The sequence below is a fragment of the Pinus tabuliformis genome, chromosome 3_1 (genome assembly GCF_031772625.1).
Source record: "Pinus tabuliformis cultivar Carrire ecotype Pingquan chromosome 3_1, CPIR1, whole genome shotgun sequence".
NCBI lineage: Eukaryota > Viridiplantae > Streptophyta > Pinopsida > Pinales > Pinaceae > Pinus > Pinus tabuliformis.
Window position 1 is genome coordinate 915867571 of NC_142301.1, and position 23264 is coordinate 915890834.

At 38.9% G+C, this 23264-nt stretch overlaps 1 protein-coding gene across 3 annotated transcripts in view; it reads right to left on the bottom strand.

Moving 5' to 3' along the window:
- LOC149190674 (S-adenosyl-L-methionine-dependent methyltransferases superfamily protein) overlaps nt 1–23264 on the bottom strand; it is a 232153-nt gene that overhangs the window by 170827 nt on the left and 38062 nt on the right. For 2 of the 3 annotated variants that reach the window (XM_089412235.1, XM_089412234.1), the window contains exon 2: nt 961–1027. The exons of the other annotated variant lie outside the window; for it this stretch is intronic. In XM_089412235.1, the coding sequence (XP_089268361.1) occupies nt 961–1027 (67 nt within the window). The remainder of the gene's footprint in view (nt 1–960; nt 1028–23264) is intronic. 3 annotated transcript variants of the gene reach the window in all.

Genomic DNA, 23264 nt, shown 5'->3' on the forward strand with positions numbered 1-23264 from the left:
CTAAGCTAAGATCACTCCCACACTATAATGAATTGGCTAGATTGAACCTTTAGGGACATCCCTCTGGGCTAAAATTTCCATTCCCTTAGTCTAAAGTGAGGAACAAAGCCACTGAGCTGACAGTGGGTGGTTTGCCTACTAGTTGCCTCTAGGCTCTCATGCTTTATGGTTAGAGTTTCCCACATAGTAAGAGTTTGAGAAGTAACAGTTTCCTAATCAATTTCTGAAACAATAAGTCTTATCCAGGCCCTATCTCACCAAACTCATGCCTAGGGTTGTCCTTAAAGAATTGAACCCCATTAAGTGGTTACCTGATAAATTAGTGAAGATGCAAAACATAATTCATTGTAATCTAAAAGAATTTATCTAATTAAATTGTGCTTCCTTCAAGGAAATGGTTTTCAATAACTTTTCAAAACATATTGAGAATCATTTTTGTACCTGTGCAATAATTTGTAGCTGTTCACCGAATACTTCAAATTCATCTCTAAAAGGCAAATCAACTGACTGCGTTAATCACATAAGTTATCAACCTAAGCTAAGATCACTCCCACACTTCAATGAATTGGCTAGATTGAACCTTTAGGGACATCCCACTGGGCTAAAATTTCCATTCACTTAGTCTAAAGTGAGGAACAAAGCCACCGAGCTGACAGTGGGTGGTTTGCCTACTAGTTGCCTCTAGGCTCTCATGCTTTATGGTTAGACTTTCCCACATAGTAAGAGTTTGAGAAGTAACAGTTTCCTAATCAATTTCTGAAATAATAAGTCTTATCCAGGCCCTATCTCACTAAACTCATGCCTAGGGTTGTCCTCAAAGAATTGAACCCCATTGAGTGGCTTCCCGATAAATTAGTGAAGATGCAAAACATAATTCCTTGTAATCTAATTGAATTGTGCTTCCTTCAAACAAGTAGTTTTTAATAACTTTTCAAAACATATCGAGAATCATTTGTGTACCTGTGCAATTTGTAGTTGTTCACCAAATATTTCAAATTGAATCATAGATGTATGTGGAGTATTATACCTACATAGTAAATTCATAATAATTAAGACAAAGAAACGTGTATATTCATTAAACCAAAATAGTGTTTCATGGATGATTCATATTACATATAAAATATTGTCACTTAGCCTTCCTATTGAGTATAAAAATGCAAAAGAAATTAATAAGATTGCAAAAAATCTCTCTAATCAAAACATGTTCATACTATATGCTTGAATTGAAACAGATTGATGACCAGCTTTTACAATTCATACATTTAAATATTGTTTCACCATTAAAGTAGTTGAAACAACAAAGATACTAAAAATCTAATTCACTTAGATATGAAACTCCTTCAAATCTTAAGGGTTTTTATTAATTTTCCTGCAAACCTAGCACCCAGCATTTTATTGACCTAGCAGGTTACAGATCTACTGAATGAAAGCATAGCTAGGTTGATAACTTAATTAGCAGAAGCAAAAAAAAACCAATCTCAATCAAAATGGCACAAACAGATTCTGCCCAATCAACAACTCTTCATTAACTTCAGAACATACTTGGGCTCTTGTCCTACGATAATGGCCCAAGTGAGAAAATTTCAAAATTACAGATTACAATGCTTTGGATCTGATCCAGCAGATCAGGCCCTAGAATGGTCCTCAATCCCCTTGGCTGATATGGATCTCCAAGCTCCCCTTCTGCACTTCCTCGAACTCGGTACATTAGAGTATCACACTCCCCACTAAGATGCCTCTCTCAATGTCATGTGCTGTTGTATGGCGTGTGTCTTCTCCTCTCCTTAGCCTTGCTTTTATAACTCTACATTGAACAAAATCCCTAACCATAATCTCCAAAATGACTGATAGCTGAGAATAGATCTCACCTCATTTAAGATCAAGGGTTGAGATTAAAACGTAATCATTAAAGTAAATATTTCACTTTCCCTAAGTGTAATTTAACTCAATTAGCCAACATAATAATCGTGTTTTTCCTAAGTCAAAACTTAGGCTAAGTTACAAAAACAACTTGCTCACACTAGAGCAAATTTCTAAGGAGATCTTGGGTGACTTTTGCATGCCTAGACACTTAGGCCTGTGCAGAAGTAACTGCCCAACCTACAAACATCAATAATTTTTAGTCTCTCTCTACCTCACTATGAAGCAAATCCAAGGAGCATGAACATCTACACAGGGAAATTCCCTATCTTGAGGATCCCTATTGTACAAATGAGCAATCACGTCCTCACATGCAAGTTCCTAGGTCTTAAAGCCCAAAGTGATCAAAGAAAGTGCATGTCACCAACCCTCATTTTATCAGTTTTATTCCATATCTTTATTCATGGTGTTTTTTACGATTTATTTTATATTAAAAAACGTTATTTATTAAGAAAATTACAAAAAGGGGTAGTTGATATACCACCACCAAGGAGCAAAAATCAGGGTGATTTAACATGCCCCCTTTTCCTCTATCCACATTTACTTCTTACAACCAAAAACATATAGCTAAGACAATTAAATCAACCACAATCCTAGAGTTTAAAATTAAGGCCCGAGGGCAAACAAATATAATAAACTGCCATTAACAAACATTGGAAATAGCAATAAAAGCAACAACTTGCCAACTCAAGCAATGGGCACATCTGTAGCTATAGAGGTTAGCTGTCCATCATCAATTATTTTTGTCAACCAACCAACAAACTCTGGAAGGCTTGTTTAGTTTTGGGGGGATCACAACTTGCTTCATTCTCCAACTACATTCACTCACCTTCTCAGTGTTGAAATTCAAGTGCAAATTAGAATTTCTAATCAAGATAATTACTTGTGACTATTACATGTGATTTTCATTTAGCACTTACTTCATTCAATTAGGTCATCAAGCAATTATACAAATACAATGCACAAAAAGACAAGAAACACCATAATTAGGCCAGCGGCCATGGAAAAACCTAGCAATCCTTTCCTTATAGAATCTTAGTCAATAGGAGAAATCCAAGTCATATATAAACTGACCAGTAGACTGATTATCCAAGTACCAAGTCAGCCCTCCTTCAAGCAACAGTTGTCCACAATATTGTTCATGAAATGCCACATCATTACAGAAAGAAGTACCACAAGGAACTGGCATCATCACAGAGAGAAGTACCACAGAAAGCTTGCATCATCATAGAAGATTGTCCCTCAACTAACTCGCATACCACAGAAGATAAGTGCCTCGGACAGATCCGTATTTTTCCTCCACAAAAGGGACAAGAACTGCTTGCCAAATGGTACAAAATAGATGCTAATATATAGTTGTTTCCATGTCCAAAAAGATGTTTCTCAAGACTGAGCCGACCTGTAATCTGGAGGGTCGACTTTGCAGTTGGGTTTTGACCAAAAGACATACAAAATTTAGTTTTATTTTTCTTTAAAATGTCCAAATAGGGCATGACAAAAATAACTTTCTTTTTTACTCAACTAAATTCTTTTTGACTCTTTACAAGATCATGATTATGAAGACCGAACCTAGTTATAATTTCAACACTCCCTCTTAACTAGGGAGGTATTTATAATGACTATGAATACTTCTAAAAGAAAGGATTATCAAGATTAGGATAAGCACCATCATTAATATCATTACCAACATCAAACGCATTGCCATAACCCAGTCAGTACCCCTGACGTATGGCAAAACAAGCTCACTTTAGAAAGAGATCATAGCATGATGTTGGGAGGCTACAGCCTCTAGGACCATTCTCTCTAATCAGTTCAAAGTAACATAGGAATAACTTCCCTAATCAAGTCACTATACAATGACATAGAGAGAATGATTGTCCTTTGTTGGACCATTTTCCTATACAGGTCAAAGTGACACAAGGACTACAATCTTAATCAAGGCACTATACAATGACACAGGAAAATGTTTGTCCACGAGACCATTCTTCCTAATCAAGTCAAAGGGACACAAGAATTACAACCCTGATCAAATCACTATATAATGTCAGTCCACCGAACCATTCTTTAACCAAGGTCTATGTACTTGACACAAGGGTAAGCTCCCTAATCAAGTCAAAGTACAAGATACGGGAAGAATGTCAGTCCATGATGTTATCCAATCTTTCAAATCATTCATTAGCCAAGGTCATAATGACACAGGGAGAATATCAAACCACTCTCCGACCAAGGTCATGAAGACACAGGGAGAATATCCATCTCATCAACTTTCCTTCTCAATGACAGAGGTAATCTCCACAAGCCCAAGCTATGTCTATAGTTGTACTTCTCAAAACATCCATGACCAACCGTACCATGTTGGTGACACGTGTTGAGCAACACATCTCGGCTCGACCATAGACTGTTATGCTCCCTTCACTAGATCACAAATGCTTTTTGGATACCCAAACTAGATGTTCCCTCTCACATTGATAGTCCATCATCCAAGAATCTGAGGTCAGCTTTCTCTAGGGTCAAAACAGGACTTTTTGACTGCTCCCTCTGAAGACCATACTTTCTTCACAATTGCTCCCTCTGTCAGAGACAAATTATACATGATCATCCTTGATGAGGAGGCTTCTTCATGCTCTTCAGAAATCAAAGGCAACTAAGGAAAACGTCTTGACATGATCCTCTCCCTCTTTCTGGGAGAACCTTCTCAAATCTCACTACCATGTTGTCATTTGTTGCATGCTCGAATTTTCTTTGACACAATCGAGGCATACTTCAAACTATTTGCTCCCTCTGAACATGAGCTCATCTAGTACAATATCCTTCACGTAGAAATTCTAGAAAGTCCTCTTGCTTTGCTTCGTTCTTCCCCTTCTTCCAACCGTTGTCAAAGCCTTGGCAGCTTCTACAATGTACCTGCAGTCCTCACAGGAGGCCATGGAATAACAATTACAATCAAACAAGGAACTCAAAGACAAGAGACTAACTAATAGAAAAATAATAATAATAACAATAATCAGACAAGAGAGGTATAAAATACTTATCTTTTGAGAAGAAAATTAGCTCCCACTTGATCTTAGCTTCCTTGCATTATTACCACCTTCTCATATCCTCTTTCTCATTATAATGTCATTTTCTCCTTGTTGGGGTTAGGGTTTCTTCTTCCAACGAAAACGTATTATCCTAGGGTTTTGTCCATAAACCCTAGGGCTCTCTTATCCAAGCCCTCCTTGCTTGCCTAGATTCTCAAATGTCCTTAGAATATTTCATATTCATGACTTTCAACTTTCAAACCCTATATTTTTCATTTAACATTTTTTTGCAAGTCTAATAGCCTTTGACCTCCATATGATAAATGAGATTTTGACAGATGAGCTACACATCAACTTCTTCTTTATCATGCAACACTTCTTGTTCTACAGATGACTCATTTTTCTTAGGAGAACTTCAGCCTTCGACCTTGAAGAGGAACATAGCCTCGTAATCTTGTCATGATCAAGGAATTCGATTCATCAAGGTATACTTTATCAGAGATTTAGAATTTAGATTCTCGAACACGGTATACAAATTTTAATATCAGTATGTGCAATAGCACAAGGTCCATTAACGCTTGGCGATCTTTAAAGCTTCATCATCCTTGACTTCTGGCTATGCTTTCCTTTGGATATCTCATCACTATGGAAGACTACTTCATCTAAAATGACACTGATTCGACTACTCATAATTGTAATCTACAAGTCTTCAATCAAACCAAGCTTTAGGATGCTTAGCAGCTTCATCATATCCCAAAAATTGTGATGTCATTGACTTATGCATTATCAAACCTGAGAGCATAATTATCCTTCACAATATAGATATCAGAAAATGTGGCATATGATCTCGGTGATATAGCAAGGAAGTTGTTTTTCTAGTTTAGAAACCAATATGAATTGTAACAAGATTTCCACAAGTTTCGCCCTGTAAACAGGTCTAGCAAGAAAGAGGATAACGACTCCTTACGAATTTAAAGAATTCGGTCTCTTATGTCAAAGAATCTTTAGATTAGGGAATTACTTTGTCTTCCTCTTCAAGAATCATTAATTATAAGTACTCATACATAGATTTTTATAAGAGCTTTAAATCAGAAGAATCCCTGGAAATATTTTGGTCTTCCTTCACAGCCCTCTGCAATTTAACTTGCAAGATTTTCGGACTGAGGCCATTCGACCCTACTGAGATGAACTCTGAGACTCTCAGTCCTTACATCACAGAGACTTAGTATATCTTTCATAAGTTCCTCAGTCCTTTTAAGATGACTTATGAGGTTTCTGACTTGGTTAGAACTTCGAACTAGGCTTCATCTCACAACCAGATCTCAAATCAATACACCAGTATTTTTGACGTGGTTAAAACCCTCAGAGTGCAAGGAGGGAAACAGTCCACGGCCTGTCCCAACGTGGGTACTACAGGCAATTTATTAATCAAAGAATGAAAATTTACATAAGCTTCTCTCATGCACGGATTACCCGAACAATGACCCTCCATGCGCTTTAAATAGAACTCATGGACCAATCGGGTGTCAAGCCACAGATCAAGTGTCGATAATACCGAGGTGAGAGTGAACCGTCGGATCACTACATATCGTGACCGTCGGATTGTAAGTTACAATATGTACAACGGTAAAGAAACACACTTTACCTAACTCTATACCTAACTCTAAACTAGACCAAGTTGAACTTAACTATATCCTATGTGTCGGAATATCCTAACATCCCCCCTTAAGAACAACTTGGGATAGGATTGAAGGATTTACAAATATGACACAATAGGAGAAGGAAGGAGGCACTAGAGCCTATCCCCCCTTAGTGACAACTTCCTGAACTCCAAGCATATATCGAAGTTTAGTGAACTTCGCCTCTGTGAGAGCCTTTGTGAAGATGTCTGCAACCTGATCATCTGTTGGACAATATTGCACTTCAAGAACATGGTCATGAATGAGCTTTCTGATGAAGTGCATGTGTAGTTCGATGTGTTTGCTGCGCTGATGCTGAACTGGATCTTTGCATAGCTGAATGGCACTTTGATTATCACACCAAAGTGTGGTTGGATGCTGCTGCTCAAAGCCAAACTCTGATAGGATCTGACGAAGCCACAAGGCTTCCTTACTAGCTTCCACGGCACCACGATACTCTGCTTCTGCTGACGAAAGAGAAATGGCAGCCTGTTTCTTACAAGCCCATGTAATAGGTCCTGAACCAAGAGTGAAGACATAACCGGCAGTAGACTTCCGATCATCAGGGTCACCAGCCCAATCAGAATCAGTGAAACCAACTAACAGAGGAGCTGCTTTGGCACTGTAATGAATCCCAAACTGTACTGTACCTCGAACATAACGAAGTATTCTTTTGGCTGCTTTCCAATGACTTTCACGGGGGTTTTGCATAAAACGAGCAACAAGGCCAACAGCAAAGGAAGGATCAGGACGAGTATGGGTTAAGTACAAGAGTTTTCCTACAAGTTGACGGTATAAGGTAGCATCAACTTCAGGAGAAGTACAAGAGACTGAAAGTTTGACTCCAGACTGAAAGGGAGAAGGGGCTGGCTTACAGTCTTCCATGTGAAAATGACGAAGAATATCACAAGCATACTTGGACTGGGAAAGGGAAATACCTTCCTTGGATTGCAAGACTTGAAGACCGAGAAAATAGTGTAAGTGTCCTAAGTCTGTCATTTCAAATTTCTTTTTAAGGATAGACTTCACATGGTTTATAAGGTTGGGATCACTGCCAGTAAGGATAAGATCATCAACATAAAGAACAAGGATGATAAGAGAGTCACCCACTTTCTTGGTGTAGACAGTATTGTCAGAATGACACCTAGAAAAGCCAGATTCTAAAAGAAAGCTATCCATTTTGGCATACCAAGCCCGAGGAGCTTGCTTGAGACCATAAAGGGATTTCTTAAGTCGACACACAAGGCTGGAGTCTGTTTGTATGAAGCCAATGGGTTGTTCCATATAGATTTCTTCCTGCAAGTCCCCATGCAAGAAGGCAGATTTAACATCCATCTGATGGACTTCCCATTTTAAAGAGGCAGCAAGGGAAAGAACAAGGCGGATAGAGTTCATTTTGGCAACAGGGGCGAAAGTTTCAGTGTAGTCAATGCCTTCAACCTGTGAAAAGCCCTTAGCAACAAGACGAGCTTTATGTTTATCAATTTTGCCATCTGGTCCATACTTGGTTCTGTAAACCCATTTACATCTTACAAGTTTTCGTCCCTTTGGTAGAGGAACAAGATCCCATGTATCATTTGTCATCAATGAGTGATATTCTTCATTCATAGCTGCTTCCCAATGTGGATGGCCTGAAGCTTCTGCAAAAGTGTCAGGATCATGATTTACTGGAGCTTGAGCCAGTAAAGAAGAGGCTCTTTCAAACTGAGAACGTGTACGTCGCTGATCTGTAGGATCACCGGCAAGATCACCTGCTGCATCTCGAGTAGCACGGACCCATCTTGGAAGTTGAGGATCCTGAGAAGGTGGGGGAGGAATGTCATCCTCACTTTCATCATCTGAAGAAGAAATGTTTTCAAAAGTAGAAGAGATAGGAAGAGGTGGCACATCCGCCGGACTAGGCTCGCAGGCCGATTTATTTTCATCAAATTTTACATCTCTTCTAATGATAACATTTTTGGACTTAAATGGAATAAGTCTATAACCTTTTACATCTTCAGAATATCCAACAAAAGTGCATTTCTCACTCTTAGGTTCTAAAGCTTTATGCTTTTCATCTGGAATATGGGCCCATGCTTCACTTCCAAACACACGAAAGTGACTTACATCTGGTTTAATGGAACTCCAAGCTTCTTCTGGAGTGATATTCTCTAGAACCTTAGTAGGAGTGCGATTGATTATATAATTTGCACAATTAATTGCTTCGGCCCAAAAACTAAGACTGAGTCCTTTAGATTGCAGCATACAATTAGCCATTTCCTTTAAGGTGCGATTTTTCCTTTCAGCTACACCATTTTGTTGTGGAGTGTATGGAACAGTATGTTGCATTTGAATTCCATTTTCAGTGCAAAAGTTGATGAATGTGTTTTTAACATATTCTCCACCATTATCAGTTCGTAGCTTAAGAATTTGATGTCCAGATTGTTTTTCAACAAAGGCTTTGAAGGCCAAAAAAGTGTTAAATACTTCGCTCTTGAGTTTTAAGAAGTATACCCAAGTGCGTCTGGAGAAATCATCAATGAAAGTTAAGAAGTACTTGCAGCCAGAGAATGAAGCAACAGGAAGAGGACCACATAAATCACTGTGCACAAGCTGTAAAGGGGCTGAGGCGTGCCAAGAGGCACGTTTGTCAAAACTGTCCCGATGATGTTTTCCGAGTACACATCCGGAACAAACACCATCTCTGCAAGATACCATAGGAAGACCTGTCACCATATTTTCTTTACATAGATGCTGAAGGGAGCGATAGTTTAAGTGACCAAATCGCTCATGCCAAAGTTTGCTCACTTCATCATTATGAGCAACAAATACTGAGGGAAGATTTGATGACCCAAAGGTGTGAAACTTATACAACCTTTTGGAATCATCAGCAAGACCAGTAGCTAGAATCTGTTTAGGATCTTTTAGATCCTTGATTACAACATCATGAGGTGAAAATTCAACAATTTTACCTTCACCTGAATGAGTTATCTGATAGACAGATAGAAGGTTGCAGGATAAGGTTGGAACACATAATACATCATTAAACTGACCATTGTCTAGATGAACAGTTCCAGTCCCTACAACATTAAGAGATCTATCATCACCAATATATATATTTTTGGTGTTACAATCATTTAAAGAAGAAAACATGGCTTGATTTTTGGCCATGTGACAAGAGGCTCCAGAATCAATGAGCCACTCATGAGAATGAGAAGAAGAAGAAGATACATTTAATGCATAACCAGACTGAGATGATTGATAATGACATGCAGAAAGTGCCATTCCGGAAGTTGAAGTTGAAGTAGGCTCCACATGGATGTTATGTTTCTTCATTGCGGCTTCCAAGGCTTCCATCTTCTTAAAGCATTTAGATTCTAAGTGGCCATCTCGATTACAAAAGTTACAATGTCTATCAGACTTCTTCCATTTGTTTTTATTGGTCTTATCATTTTGCTGAAATGATCTTTCATTTTGAGGCTGAGATGGTTTAGGACCATTCTTTTGAGGATATGACTTCTTAGGATTCTTTGAATTTGGTTGCTGCTGGGCGGCTAATGCTTTCGTGGAAGAGTTTCCAAGATTAAGAAGACCAAGGTGTAAGAGTTTTTCTTGTTCTCTTATTAAGGAATCACAAAAGGAGTCAAAGGAAGGGGCCTTGTATTCTTGTCCTTGACAAATGAAAGCTTCCCTTGTAGAATGGAAAGTGGAAACAAATACAGAGTAGGCTGGTCCCAACTTAGTAAGGATGGAATAAATAAGGTTACCATCTTCTTTCTTAACTTTAACACCTTCCAAGAGATATCTAAGGGTCTTGAATTTGGACAAGAAATCTTCAATGCAAGAAAAATTATTAGGATCCAAAGTAAGCAGCTCATTTTCAAGTTGATGGGCTCTAATTTCATTTTTAATTCCAAAAACTTTAGCAAGTTTTTCTAATGCTTCATGAGGAATCTCAAGTTCTGCAATGTGGAATCTAAGATCAGGAGAAACAGACATCCCTATCAAACCACGTGCTTGATCTTGTCTATTTTCCCATTTTGCCGCCTTGTCTTCATCTTTTGGTTTCTTCTCTTGGTCTGTGGCTATTCTGTAGAGACCTTTACTTCTAAGTAAATCTCCCATGTAGGCTACCCATTGGAAGTAGTTAGTGCTGTCAAGAATGACTTGGCATGGACTTTCCATTTTTTGAAGAAAAACTGAAGCTGAAGATGCTGAAAGTAAGTGGTCCAATGGATAGATCTCAAAAAAATAGGCGTTTTTAAAAAAAACGGCTCTGAAAAAGGCTTCCGGATGAAGAAGTTATGGCTTTTTAAAAAAAATTGTTGACGATGCCGGCAAAATGCGCGAATGTGCGGGAATGAAAAAATCCGCCCCCACAAAATGGAGACTTGAACCCAAGACCTCTACTCTCTTAAAATAGATTTGAACCAATTGATCTATACAAAAAATTTGAGAGAGAGAGAGAGAGAGGGGGGGGGCCTTGATTTGCGTGCTTGCCTTGAGAAAGCTCTTTTTCCCTACAAAACACAAAACACAAAACCCAACACGAATATGCAAAGAAAAACGAACCTTGCGGCTCGAAGTTAGCTTTAGCCAAAAAACTAGAAATTTTTTAAAAAAATCTCAAAGTTAGCTTTAGCCGAAAAACTAAATATTTTTCTCAATGTTTCTGATTTTCCGAGATCACACTAAGGTGCAGGGAAAAGAGCATACGCATGAGAAAAATCCTTCCTTTCTGTTTCTGATTTGCCCAGATCGCACAGAGTCGCAGGGCAAAGAGCATACGCAGAAATGAAAGGTATAGATCCGGTTAAAAAAAAAGGCTAAATAAACCGAAACCGAAATAAGCAGAGAGAAAATAACAGTAAACTGCAAAAAACACTGTATACCTCCCGATCTGAAAAATGACGCAGCTAGGGCTACCGGAAACCTTTTCGCGTGAAACGAAAGGGGTTCCTCACTGAAACAGATGCTCCGAACGCAACAGAGCAGTCCTCTCGGCCCGAAAGCAGTCAGAAACAGCAGATCTAGGAAACAACAACCGCATGCAGTTCTACCGGCTTCAGATTTGGATCACCAACGGACGCGGCCCTCAAATAGCTCCGATACCATGTAGGAATTTACAGGGTAAGTTCCTCAGAAAGAATACCAAAAGGACACCGCTCACAACCAGATCTCAAATCAATACACCAGTATTTTTGACGTGGTTAAAACCCTCAGAGTGCAAGGAGGGAAACAGTCCACGGCCTGTCCCAACGTGGGTACTACAGGCAATTTATTAATCAAAGAATGAAAATTTACATAAGCTTCTCTCATGCACGGATTACCCGAACAATGACCCTCCATGCGCTTTAAATAGAACTCATGGACCAATCGGGTGTCAAGCCACGGATCAAGTGTCGATAATACCGAGGTGAGAGTGAACCGTCGGATCACTACATATCGTGACCGTCGGATTGTAAGTTACAATATGTACAACGGTAAAGAAACACACTTTACCTAACTCTATACCTAACTCTAAACTAGACCAAGTTGAACTTAACTATATCTTATGTGTCGGAATATCCTAACACTTCGGATGTTACATAAGGAGGAGATCACACCTTAGGGAACTCGGCCCAGCATACCTCAAGGAACTTGACCCAGCATACCTCAAGGAACTCGAACTCAGGGAACCAGCAGCATACCTCAGGGAACTTGGCCCAGCATACCTCAAGGAACTCGACCCAACATAACCATAGAGTTTACACACAGAGTCTATGCCTCAGAGATAATTAGAGTTTTGGTCCCTTCCACAAACTATATACCACAAATTTTCGGCCCTATAACACAAAGATGATCACGGAATTTTGGTTTCTTTGTACAGAGGTATACCATAGAGGAGCTCAACCTTTTCAAGAGATATGTCCTCGATCTGCTTCTTGGCTTGCTTTGTATGCCCAAGAATAGATTGCTTCATGCTCTGACAAATTTCAAAAACTAGCTCTGATACCATGTTGAAATTCAAGTGCAAACTACAATTTCTAATCAAGATAATTACCTGTGACTGTTACATGTGATTTTCATTCAGCATTTACTTCTTTCAATTAGGTCATCAACCAATTATACAAATACAATGCAAAAAAAGACAAGAAACAATAGAAATTAGGCCATCGGTCAAGGTAAAACCCACAAGGGGAAAACCCAACAATTCTTTCCTTATAGAATCATAATCAACGGGAGAAATCCAAGTCATAAATAAACTTACCAGTAGACTAATTACCCAGGTGCCAGATGCCAAGTCAACCCTCCTTCAAGCAACATTTGTCCACTATTGTTCATGAAATGCCACACCATTACAAAAAGAAGTACCACATGGAACTCGCATCATCACAGAGAGAAGTACCACAAAAAGCTTGCATTATCATAGAAGATTGTCCCTCAAATAATGTTGAGCATGCTGTCATTGATGTCAAAGCAGGAGCAGCTGCAGGATGTTGAGCAGGTGTGTAGCACATCATTGAGGTCAACGCAAGAGTAGGAGCAACAAGTGTTGGATGAGGAGTTGCAAGTGTTGGATGACGATGAAGATGACGATGAAACCCCTGTGTTGATGATGTGGCAGAAACCCTAACTGTAGGATGAAACCCTAGCCTTAGGGTTTGACCTTCTTGATGCGGATATTGATGATACAGCTTGATGAGACTAAGCATTAAGGTCGTGGATATTGTTGCAGATAGATAATGGCTGATGTAGGTCGTTGAAACCCTAGCCACTAGATTTAGGGTTTGGGTTCCTTGGACAATAAGGATATGCCGCAGTTGTTGGAATTTTTGGAGCAGCAAATTATTGATATTGTCTTGGAGACCCCTGTCATTGGATTCTACTCGTCTTGTTGATTTCGTGGTGTGTGGAGCATTCCATGGGCCTTCACGGTTTGAAAGAAACGCTTGGTCAAAGTTGAAGACCCAGTTTGTGGTCCAAAACCCCAAGGGTCATGATGATGTGGCACAGTTGGACAATGTGGCAAATCTGACATCTAGTGAAAATATTTTTGGTTGATGATGTGGCATTCGATTGGAAAATCATGAAGCCAAGAGGCCCTCTTACTAAATATCAAAATAAATATGGCATCATAGTCAAATAGAATTTTATTGGTCTAAAAAGTGAAATTCGAATTTGATTGGGGGGAGCATTTTTGGCTATAAAATTTGGAATTTTAAATTCAAAATTCCCTCCTAAATATTTCAAACTCGGGTCATCTAAAGAGACGTGACTCTTCACATCTTCGAACAACTATATATTGGTGTCCAGGCTCATTCTTCATGCAAGAAATTTTTCAGACCTTCTGTGATGATTGTTGAAGGATAATGCGAAGTTTCTGAGGAAATTGGTTGGGTGAATTCAACATTGATCCAGTTTTGTGCTTGTCTGCAGCCAGGAAGATTGGAAAGTTCTTTGGTTCATTGTTTTACTTGGCAAGGGTTTATGGTCATAAGGGATTCGCTAGGTATTTTCAATGGACATTAGCGTTTTGAAGTTAGTCTGCAGGTTATTCACAAAGGTTCAGATCACGCACACTTCCTATAGGCCTATGACTTGAATTATCTGGCATCGTTGTCATTGATTGTTTGCAAGTAAACTAGACGAATTTCTAACATTCACTGAAAATCCATCTCGTCCCTCATACCTTAGACATCTAGCTCGAATTTTCGGCCCTTCGTTATGGCGAATTCTTGATCTATTTGAGGTCGTTTGGATGGACCTAGGCGTAAATCAAAACACTGGTTGGTCAAATATTGTAACGAATTTGTCGTCATTTAAATTTTTGAGCAAGGAGTTTCTATGTTCTAGTCCACATTGACGAGTAATCTGGAGTATTTTGTCTGTTGATCTGACAAATATGAGAAACTTGAGGCAGCATAGATGTCTGGTGTTATATGAGTATACATGGCCTTACTTTGAAGATGATCAAAGTTTTGTTCAATTGGGAAATAAAGGAAATCTTGTGATGCGACTATTGTAGCTACAATTGCTTGATCTTTGACTACAAGGTTCGACTTTATGTGATCTAACGAGTTACAATTCTTGTAACTCGTTTGCACAGACCTATTGGAGAACTCTTCAAATTGCACATTGGTTTTATTTTTGAGATTCATTGAGCACGACAAGTGCAGCCTTATCTTTGGTATCTTTCAAACTAAACCTGGATGCAAAATAGGCTTGAATCAAGTGCAGCCTATATTCCTCTAACTTCTTGTTCTTCTCAGTTGTCCAATGAAGAATCAATTGTGAATAGGGTCGAAGGTTTAGTTTTGCAGTCCCATCAATCAACCTTTGCAACAGTCTTGAATGTACATTGTGTAGAACCGAATGGAAGCAATGCAAACTCCGAAGCAAATCTAACACAAGGCTATGAAGTCATAAAGCGATTAAGGTACTGTGAAACTTACAATAGTCTATGTAATATGACAGCGTGATCTACGTACCTCAATGGTGGATTTATGATGGCTTATCATTGGATATGCATGGAAGACCTTGAAGAATGACCAGTAACATATGATAATGACCTACAGTGGGAAAAATTTTGTACATGGCAGTAACAGTGATATGAAGCAATCTTTTGTTCTGACAAAGACCTTGTGACAGTGACCTTTTGTGTGATTCTCCTTTGATGACAATGATTGGAACAGTAGATAGAGAATGTAAAGGTTGAACAGTTGACTTGTTGACTTTCACATAACTCTAGCACTGACATATAAACTTGTGTAGCAGTTGGTGTCAAAGACAACAGTAAGGTGCAGCAAGTGTGACAACAGCAATGCTGTACAGCAGTGGTATTTGCAGTAGAAAAAGATAGTAGTAAGGTACAGCAGCATGGCAGCAAAGAGATTGTGAACAGAAGAGGATAGTGATGCATATTGAGAGTAGCTGAGGCAGTGGATAGCAGAGGCACATTTGACAGTGAGGGTAGCAGTAGTGTAGCAACAGAAGGTTGTGAACGGAAGTAGAGATTGAGGATAGTGAGTGTAGCAGCGGGCAGCAGTTGTGGAGCAACAATGTTTGGTTAACTTATTGATTGTAAAGGATACTGAAGACTCCTGCAGACTCAATTTGCATATCTTCAAACATGGGAATCTTGCACTTCCTTCCAGCATAGCTGGTAAATTCTATATGTAATCATACATGTAACAAAGCTTGGTTGGACAACATATTTCTGGCGTACTGTCTCTCATATGATGTGATTTCTTGTGCTTCATGTTATTGCTCTGAATAAATGTTTAAATTAACTAACCAACTGTAAAATCAAGGAAATATTAATTCACGCCTCTCTCAGTGTTTCCAACAATTGGTATCAAAGCAGGTCCATCATTTGAAGCTTAACTGCTTGAAGGGAGATCTATAGCATTCAGAGAAGTTTGCAGTTGAAGATAAGATGGTCGTTGAATTGGAAGATGTTAATTCGCTCAAAGAAAAGCTTTGAGTAGTAACATTGGACAGGGATAGAACCACGAGGATGTACAACAGTCATTACAGAGAACATGAAGACCTGAAGGCTGAAAAGGTGAAGTGTTACGATAGTTGGAGATTTTCCCTAGCTGATATCATGTGGCTTGAAGCTCAAATTAAAAAACTACAAACATCAGAAAAGGATCAGCAACTTGATGAAGCAAAGAAGGAAGTGGAGCATCTCAAAAGCATGTTGGAAGAGGCAAACAAGAGAGAAAGCACATTAACAAACCAGCTCAAAGAAAAGGAAAAAGAAAAGCCAAATAAATGGAACAAGTAGGATAAAGGGAAGCAGATCACCTCCTTGAAGAGGGAACTTGAAGAAGCCAAAAGAATTGAAGATGTCTTAAGAAGTCAGATGAAGCAGAAGGAAGAAGACTAGATAAACCATGAGCAGGAAATTGTCACATTGAGAACAGATGCAAACAAGCCGAAAATAAAAATTGTGGAGCTCACAGATATTGGATGACATTATCAACTACCAGAGATTACCACTTATCAAGACAAGTCTTGCATATGTCGATGAGTCCTCATGCTCCAATAATGAAGAGCAGTCACATGAATAAGAGAAGCCTCATCCCAATGATGAAGAGCAGCCACATGAAGAGAAATCTCATCCCAAAGATGAAGAGCAACCACATGTCAAGGAAGAGAAGAAGTCTCATGAGAGGAAGCCTCATGCCAAAAATGGAGAGAAGCCCAAAGTCAAAGTCTTGCACAAATCAACCAACACCGAAAGTTGGAAGACCAATGCCGCAACAAATCAGGGGGATGCATTAAAGAAACCAATTCATGATAGAGCATTCAGAAGTGGAGAGCAGCAAAGATACTCTCAAGGGAGAGACGCATTCGGCAGACTTCATCCTATACGCCCAGATATATAGGCGCATCTTATGGTTATTGTTATTCATGTTCTAACTGTTGAAGAATCTAGGGCAAAATAGTGTAGAGTGATTCTTCGTTACTTGATAATAGTTTGTGGAGTATTTTTACTCTTCTTGTTAGCTTATCCTTCTCCTTCTTATTATTAGTGCATATGAGTGTACTTCATCAAACTGCTACCAAAACATAAAACCAAGAACACGAGATATTGGCTCTCTGCCAACGCCAAAACCTCTCTTCTCTTGAGAGGAAAACCCTTTAGTGAATTTCTCTTATTGAAGCTTCTATTGATCAATGCCAAACCCTAGACCCTTGATAAAGAGATCCTCCAAGCACAAGTCAAGTCTTCACTCCTTTCTACACCATATACCACGGCACTTCTTCCAGCACTTTGTTTCCCGACACTTCGTCCTCCTACTTCTGGCACTTCGTTCTTCTTTCAACTTGTTAGTAAGCATGGGTATGCTTACTCTAGAAGACATGCCTTTGATGAGGCCTTTCCTTATGAGGATCCCTTCACTCTCTTAGCCAACCAATGAACTTTTATGACAGTGATGGGAGGGTTGTTATAACAGCAATGGCAGCCTCCTTTTCTCGCACGTGTGACTGTAATGGGCCTTATAATACCAGCCCTCTTATCCTCGCTTTTCTTCCTTGGCCCTTCGCTTGAGTGGGAGGCATTCTAGGCCTATATGTCTAGGCCAAACAAGGTAAGCGGTGGTGCTGATATGGTGCTACTGTTATGACCGCAGGGAGCCTCCCTTATCCTCGCACGTGTGGCTGTTGATGCCCTAGAAACTGTCTCCTTACCTTCGTTGTTCTTCCTCCTTACTTCGTTGTACCTTGGAGACCCTTTAGACTTTCTTCCCTTTACTTTTTCTCGACTTCTTCCTTCGCAAATTTCAGATATCATTGAGTGCATTTATAGAAGAGTGAACATCCTCTATAAATAGAGTTTTGTCCCTCCTTTTCAGGCCGACTTGACTGTTTCATCATAATTCATCTTTTATTCATTATTTGGCTACTTGGAGACTTCGTTGAAGCAAGGAGAGGATTTGACTTGACTTTGAGGTGCTCCCATGACCTTGTACATTCGCATACATGATGTAACATGCCCTCAAAGGATCTCATCATATATACATTTTGACTTTGACTCTCTAGAAGCACTTTAAAATGTGCTTGACCTATTTTCAACAAGCAAGAAACTCATTGACAAATAATATCAAAATAATTTTTCTTTTCTTGAATAAATACAAATATCAAAATTACATTTTATGAAGACCTAGCCTAGTTACATTTCCTTCAACTCTAACTATGGACATAGAGCTCAAGATTATAGGGGATATAGTAGGAGTATTGATAGAGGGTTTTATCAAAGCCCTCGAAGTGGATCTTTTGGAAGACAAGACAACGTCTCATATGCCTATAACATCAGAAGTTACAATAGCTTTGATCCTTTATTAGGAGCAGATGTAGAGTGTAATTTATGCCATAATCTTGGTCATTTTGCACGAGATTGTAGAACCGGTTTGATGTGGACCTCGCAGAATCTAGAAGGTGGATCATTCACCAGGCAAGAAGAAAAGACCACCAGGGTTTAGTGAAGAAAACAAGTTTCTCAATGATCTCTCACTCTATTGGTAGATGCATAGAGATAGGGGGAGTTTGTAGGAGAAGCATATTGTTAAGGGGGAGCATTAGCATAGGATCCAATAATGTTACAGGATGCAACAGGAAAGCAAGTTGAAGACCCAGGAGGAGTTGGATCACAAGTCTGCAGTATCAGGCATCATCACAGAGAGAAGTACCACAGAAAGCTTGCATCATCATAAAAGATTGTCCCTCAAATAATGTTGAGCATGTTGTCATTGATGTCAAAGCAAGAGCAGCTACAAGATATTGAGCAGGTGTGCAAAACGTCATTGATATCAAAGCAAGAGTAGGAACAACAAGTGTCGGATGAGGAATTATAGGTGTTGGATGATGATGCAGATGATGATGAAACCCTTGTGTTGATGATGTTGTAGAAACCCTAACTGCGGGATGAAACCCTAACCCTAGGGTTTGACCTTCTTCATGCAGATATTGATGATATAGCTTGATGAGACAAGCGTTGAGGTCATGGATATTGTTGCAGATGGATGATGGATGATGCAAGTCGTTGAAACCCTAATCACTAGATTTAGGGTTTGGGTTCCTTGGACAATAATGATACCCACAATTTGTTGGAGTTTTTGGAGCAACAGATTATCGATATTGTCTTGGAGACCCCTATCATTGGAGCGTCTCGTGGGGCTTCACGATTTGAGAGAAATGCTTTGTAAAAGTTGAAGACCCGGTTTGTGGTCCAAAACCCCAAGGGTGACGATTATGTGCCACAATTGGATGGTGTCGCAGATCTGACATCTGCTAAAAATATTTCTGGTTGATGATGTGGCATTCGATTAGAAATCATGAAGCCAAGAGGCCCTCTTACTAAATATCAAAATAAATATGGCATCATAGTCAAATAGAATTTTATTGGTCCAAAAGGTGAAATTCGAATTTAATTTGGGGTAGCATTTTTGGCTCTAAATTTTGGAATTCAAAATTCCCTCCTAAATATTTCAAAGACGATTCACCTAAAAAGACGTGACTCTTCACATCTTCGAACAACTATATATTGGCATTTGGGCTCATTCTTCAAGCAAGAAGTTTTTTGAACCTACTGTGGTGACTGCTGAAGGATAATGCGAAGTTTCTAAGGAGAGGTTGGGTGAATTCAACGTTGATCTAATTTTGTGCTTGTCTGCGGCTAGGAAGATTGGAAAGTTTTTTGGTTGGTTGTTTTACTTAGCAAGGGTTTATGGGTCATGAGGGATTCACTGGGTATTTTCAGTGGACATTCAACATTTTGAAGTTAGTCTGCAGGTTATTCACAAAGGTTCAAATCACGCACACCTCATAGAGTTGTACAGGCCTACGCCTTGAATTATTTGGCATCGTTGTCGTTGTTTGTTTGAAGGTAAATTGGACGAATTTCAAAGATTCACTGAAAATCCTTCTCGACCCTCATACCTCAGACATCTAGCTCGAATTTTCAGCCCTTTGTTATGGCGAATACTTGACCTATTTGAGGTAGTTTGAATAGACCTAGGCATAAATAAAAAGACTAGTTGGTCAAAGATTGCACTGTTGAACTAAAAGACCTTATTTAAATGCATATCGGTCCTGCACGTATTTTTAACGACTTGACATTGATTTGAAATTGTTAACTGGCCCCACCAAACATATATATATACATCAAATTTGTTATCCTTTAAATTTTTGAGTGAGGAGTTTCTATGTTCTTGTCCACATTGACGAGCGATCTGGAGTATTTTGTATGTTGATCTAATAAATATGAGAAAGTTGAGGCATGACAGATGTTTGGTGCTTATATGAATATCCATGACCTACTCCGAAAATGATCAAAGTTTTGTTCGATTGGGAAATAAAGGAAATTTTGTAATGTGGCTACTGTAGCTACAACTGCTTGGTCTTTGACTGTGAGGTTCGACTTTATGTGATCTAACGAGTTACAATTCTTGTAACTCATTTGCACAAACCTATTGGAGAACTCTTCAAATTGTACAATGGTTTTATTTTTTAGATTCGTTGAGCATGACAAGTGCGGCCTATCTCTGGTATCTTTCAAACTAAACCTGGATGCAGTGATAGGCTTGAATCAAGTGCGTCCTATATTCCTCTAAACTTGTTGTTCTTCTCAGTTGTCAAACGAAGAATCAATTGTGAATAGGGTTTAAGGTTTTGTTTTGCAGTCCCATCAATCGACCTCAGCTGCAGTCTTTAGGTCTTGAATGTACTTTGTTTAGAACCAAATGGCAGCAGCGCAGATTCCAGAGCAAATCTAACACAAAGCTTCAAAGTCATAAAGCAACTAAGGTATTGTGAAACTTATAGTAGTCTATGTAATATGACAGTGTGATCTACGTACCTCAATGGTGGATTTTATGATGCCATATCAGTGGATATGCCTGGAAGACCTTGAAGTATGACCAGTAACAAATGATAGTGACCTACAGTGTGACAACTTTTGTACATGGCAATAACAATGATATGAAGCAATCTTTTGTTCTGACCAAGACCTTGTGACAGTGACCTTTTGTGTGATCCTCCTTTAATGAAAAATGATTGGAACAGTAGATAGAGAATGTAAGGGTTGAATAGTGGACTTGTTGACTTTGACATATCTCTAGCATTGACCTATAAAATTGTGTAGCAGTTGATGTTAAAGACAACAGTAAGGTGCAACAAGAGTGACAACAACAGTGATGTACAGTAGTGGCAATTGCAGTATCAGAAGTTAGTAGTAAGGTACAGCGGCAAGGCAGTGCAGAGATTGTGAAAACCAAAGGACAACGATGCATGTTGAGAGCAGCTAAGGCAGTGGACAGCAGAGGCACATTGGACTGTGAGGGTAGCAGTAGTGTAGCAACAGAGGCAATGTGGACAGAAGCAGAGATTGAGGATAGTGAGTGTAGCAGCGGCAGCAATTGTGGAACAGTGGTGTTTGGTTAACTTATTGATTGTAAAGGAGACTGAAGACTCCTGCAGACTGAGTCTGCGTATCTTCAAACTCGGGAGTCTTGCACTTCCTTCCAGCACAGTGTATGTAATCATACATGTAACAAAGCTTGGTGAGACAACATATTTCTAGTGTATTGTCTCTCATGTGATGTGATTTCTTGTGTTTCATGTTTGATGCTCTGAGTAAATGTTTAAATTAACTAACCAGTTGTAAAATCAGGCAAACACTGATTCACCCCCCTCTCAGTATTTCCAACAAATAACTCGCATATCACATGTTCACCACTACGTGTCAATGACCCATAGCAGTACACCCCTTTTTTCGCAAAAGGGATAGCGCCTGATCGATGTGTTCGTTTCGTCTAGCTACCGTCATCAGCTTGATCATCATCTTATAATGTAAACCCATTATGCATGTGTATAATGTAAATAATCTCAGCAGATCCGTGTCATAATTACCTAGGTAAACCTATTTTTCTGGTGACGATCTACATTCCGAGAGGTTTTTTGTCTCACCGATCCATTCTCGGATGGTCGGCAGAGTTTTATTTCGGTCTTACCCCAAAGCCGGAATGGATTTTGTCACTAGGATCTTAAGGGTGTCCTAGTGCCCTAGATCAAGTCTATGTAAAAGTGATTTGGAAATAATCCTAACTATTTGGTTAGGTTATTTTATTACAGATTGCTTAGTCTGCTGGATTATATTTGTGTCGTAGAAATGGGTAATCTATGAGGGTCTTTTGCAAATGGGTTTCCCCTTTGAGATGTAAAAAATGTGAAAATCATAATGTAAAGGGTCTTGAGGGTTGGAAAACTAATTTATCCCCTCATAAGTTAATTAATTAAAATTTTGCCAAAATTAATTAAAATCCTAAGCCAGAAATTTAATTAATTCAAGGTCCTAGGTAAATTTGAATTCTCCGAAGGCAAAATTCGTCGGTCCTTAAAAATTAAATTTTAAGAGGTCCAGGGACTAAGGTAAATTAATTATTTTGCTAAATTTTAAGCCTTGGGTCCCTGGGGTTAAGTCAAAGTCAAAATGTTGAGGAAATTAATTCAAAAAATTTAATTTTTGAATTAATTAAAATGCATTTAATTGAAAACTTTGAATTTCCTCAAAATTTTAAAAATTAATTAAAATGCATTTAATTGAAAATTTTGAATTTCCTCGAGAATTTAAAATTTCAACAAATGAGATTAAAAGAAATTTTGATCCTCATCAACAGTCGAGATTGCTTTGACGAGGATCACTCGAACTAGCCGTTGAAGAATTTATCTTTAAATAAGAGGTCATTTGTCAGTCAACACATCTGACCCTTGAGTCGTGTGCTAAGCGAAAAGCTCTCGTGTAATTTTTATTCGAATAATAAAGAAAGACTTTGGGGTTAATTTTCGTCAATGTTACTCTTCATGGAAATACTGTAAGATGTATTGTTTTCATGCGTAATGTCTTTTTTCCATTGATAATAGCTTCTGAAGAGTGATTTGAGTACAGGTATCTTGCTCAATCGTTGGGGTTTAAGTGAATTTCAATTTGAATGTAATAGCAGGTATCTCTATTTATCTGAATTTTATTATCATTTTCTTGCTCTATTTTGATGGTTGAATTGAGTTTTGCAGGAAAGTCTTGATTTTTAGATCATCGAGCGTTCAGGGAAGTTTTCAGTTGAACCAGCCAACTCCCGATCCGTGTTTCTGAAGAGCCCAGCTTAATTTGATCCCG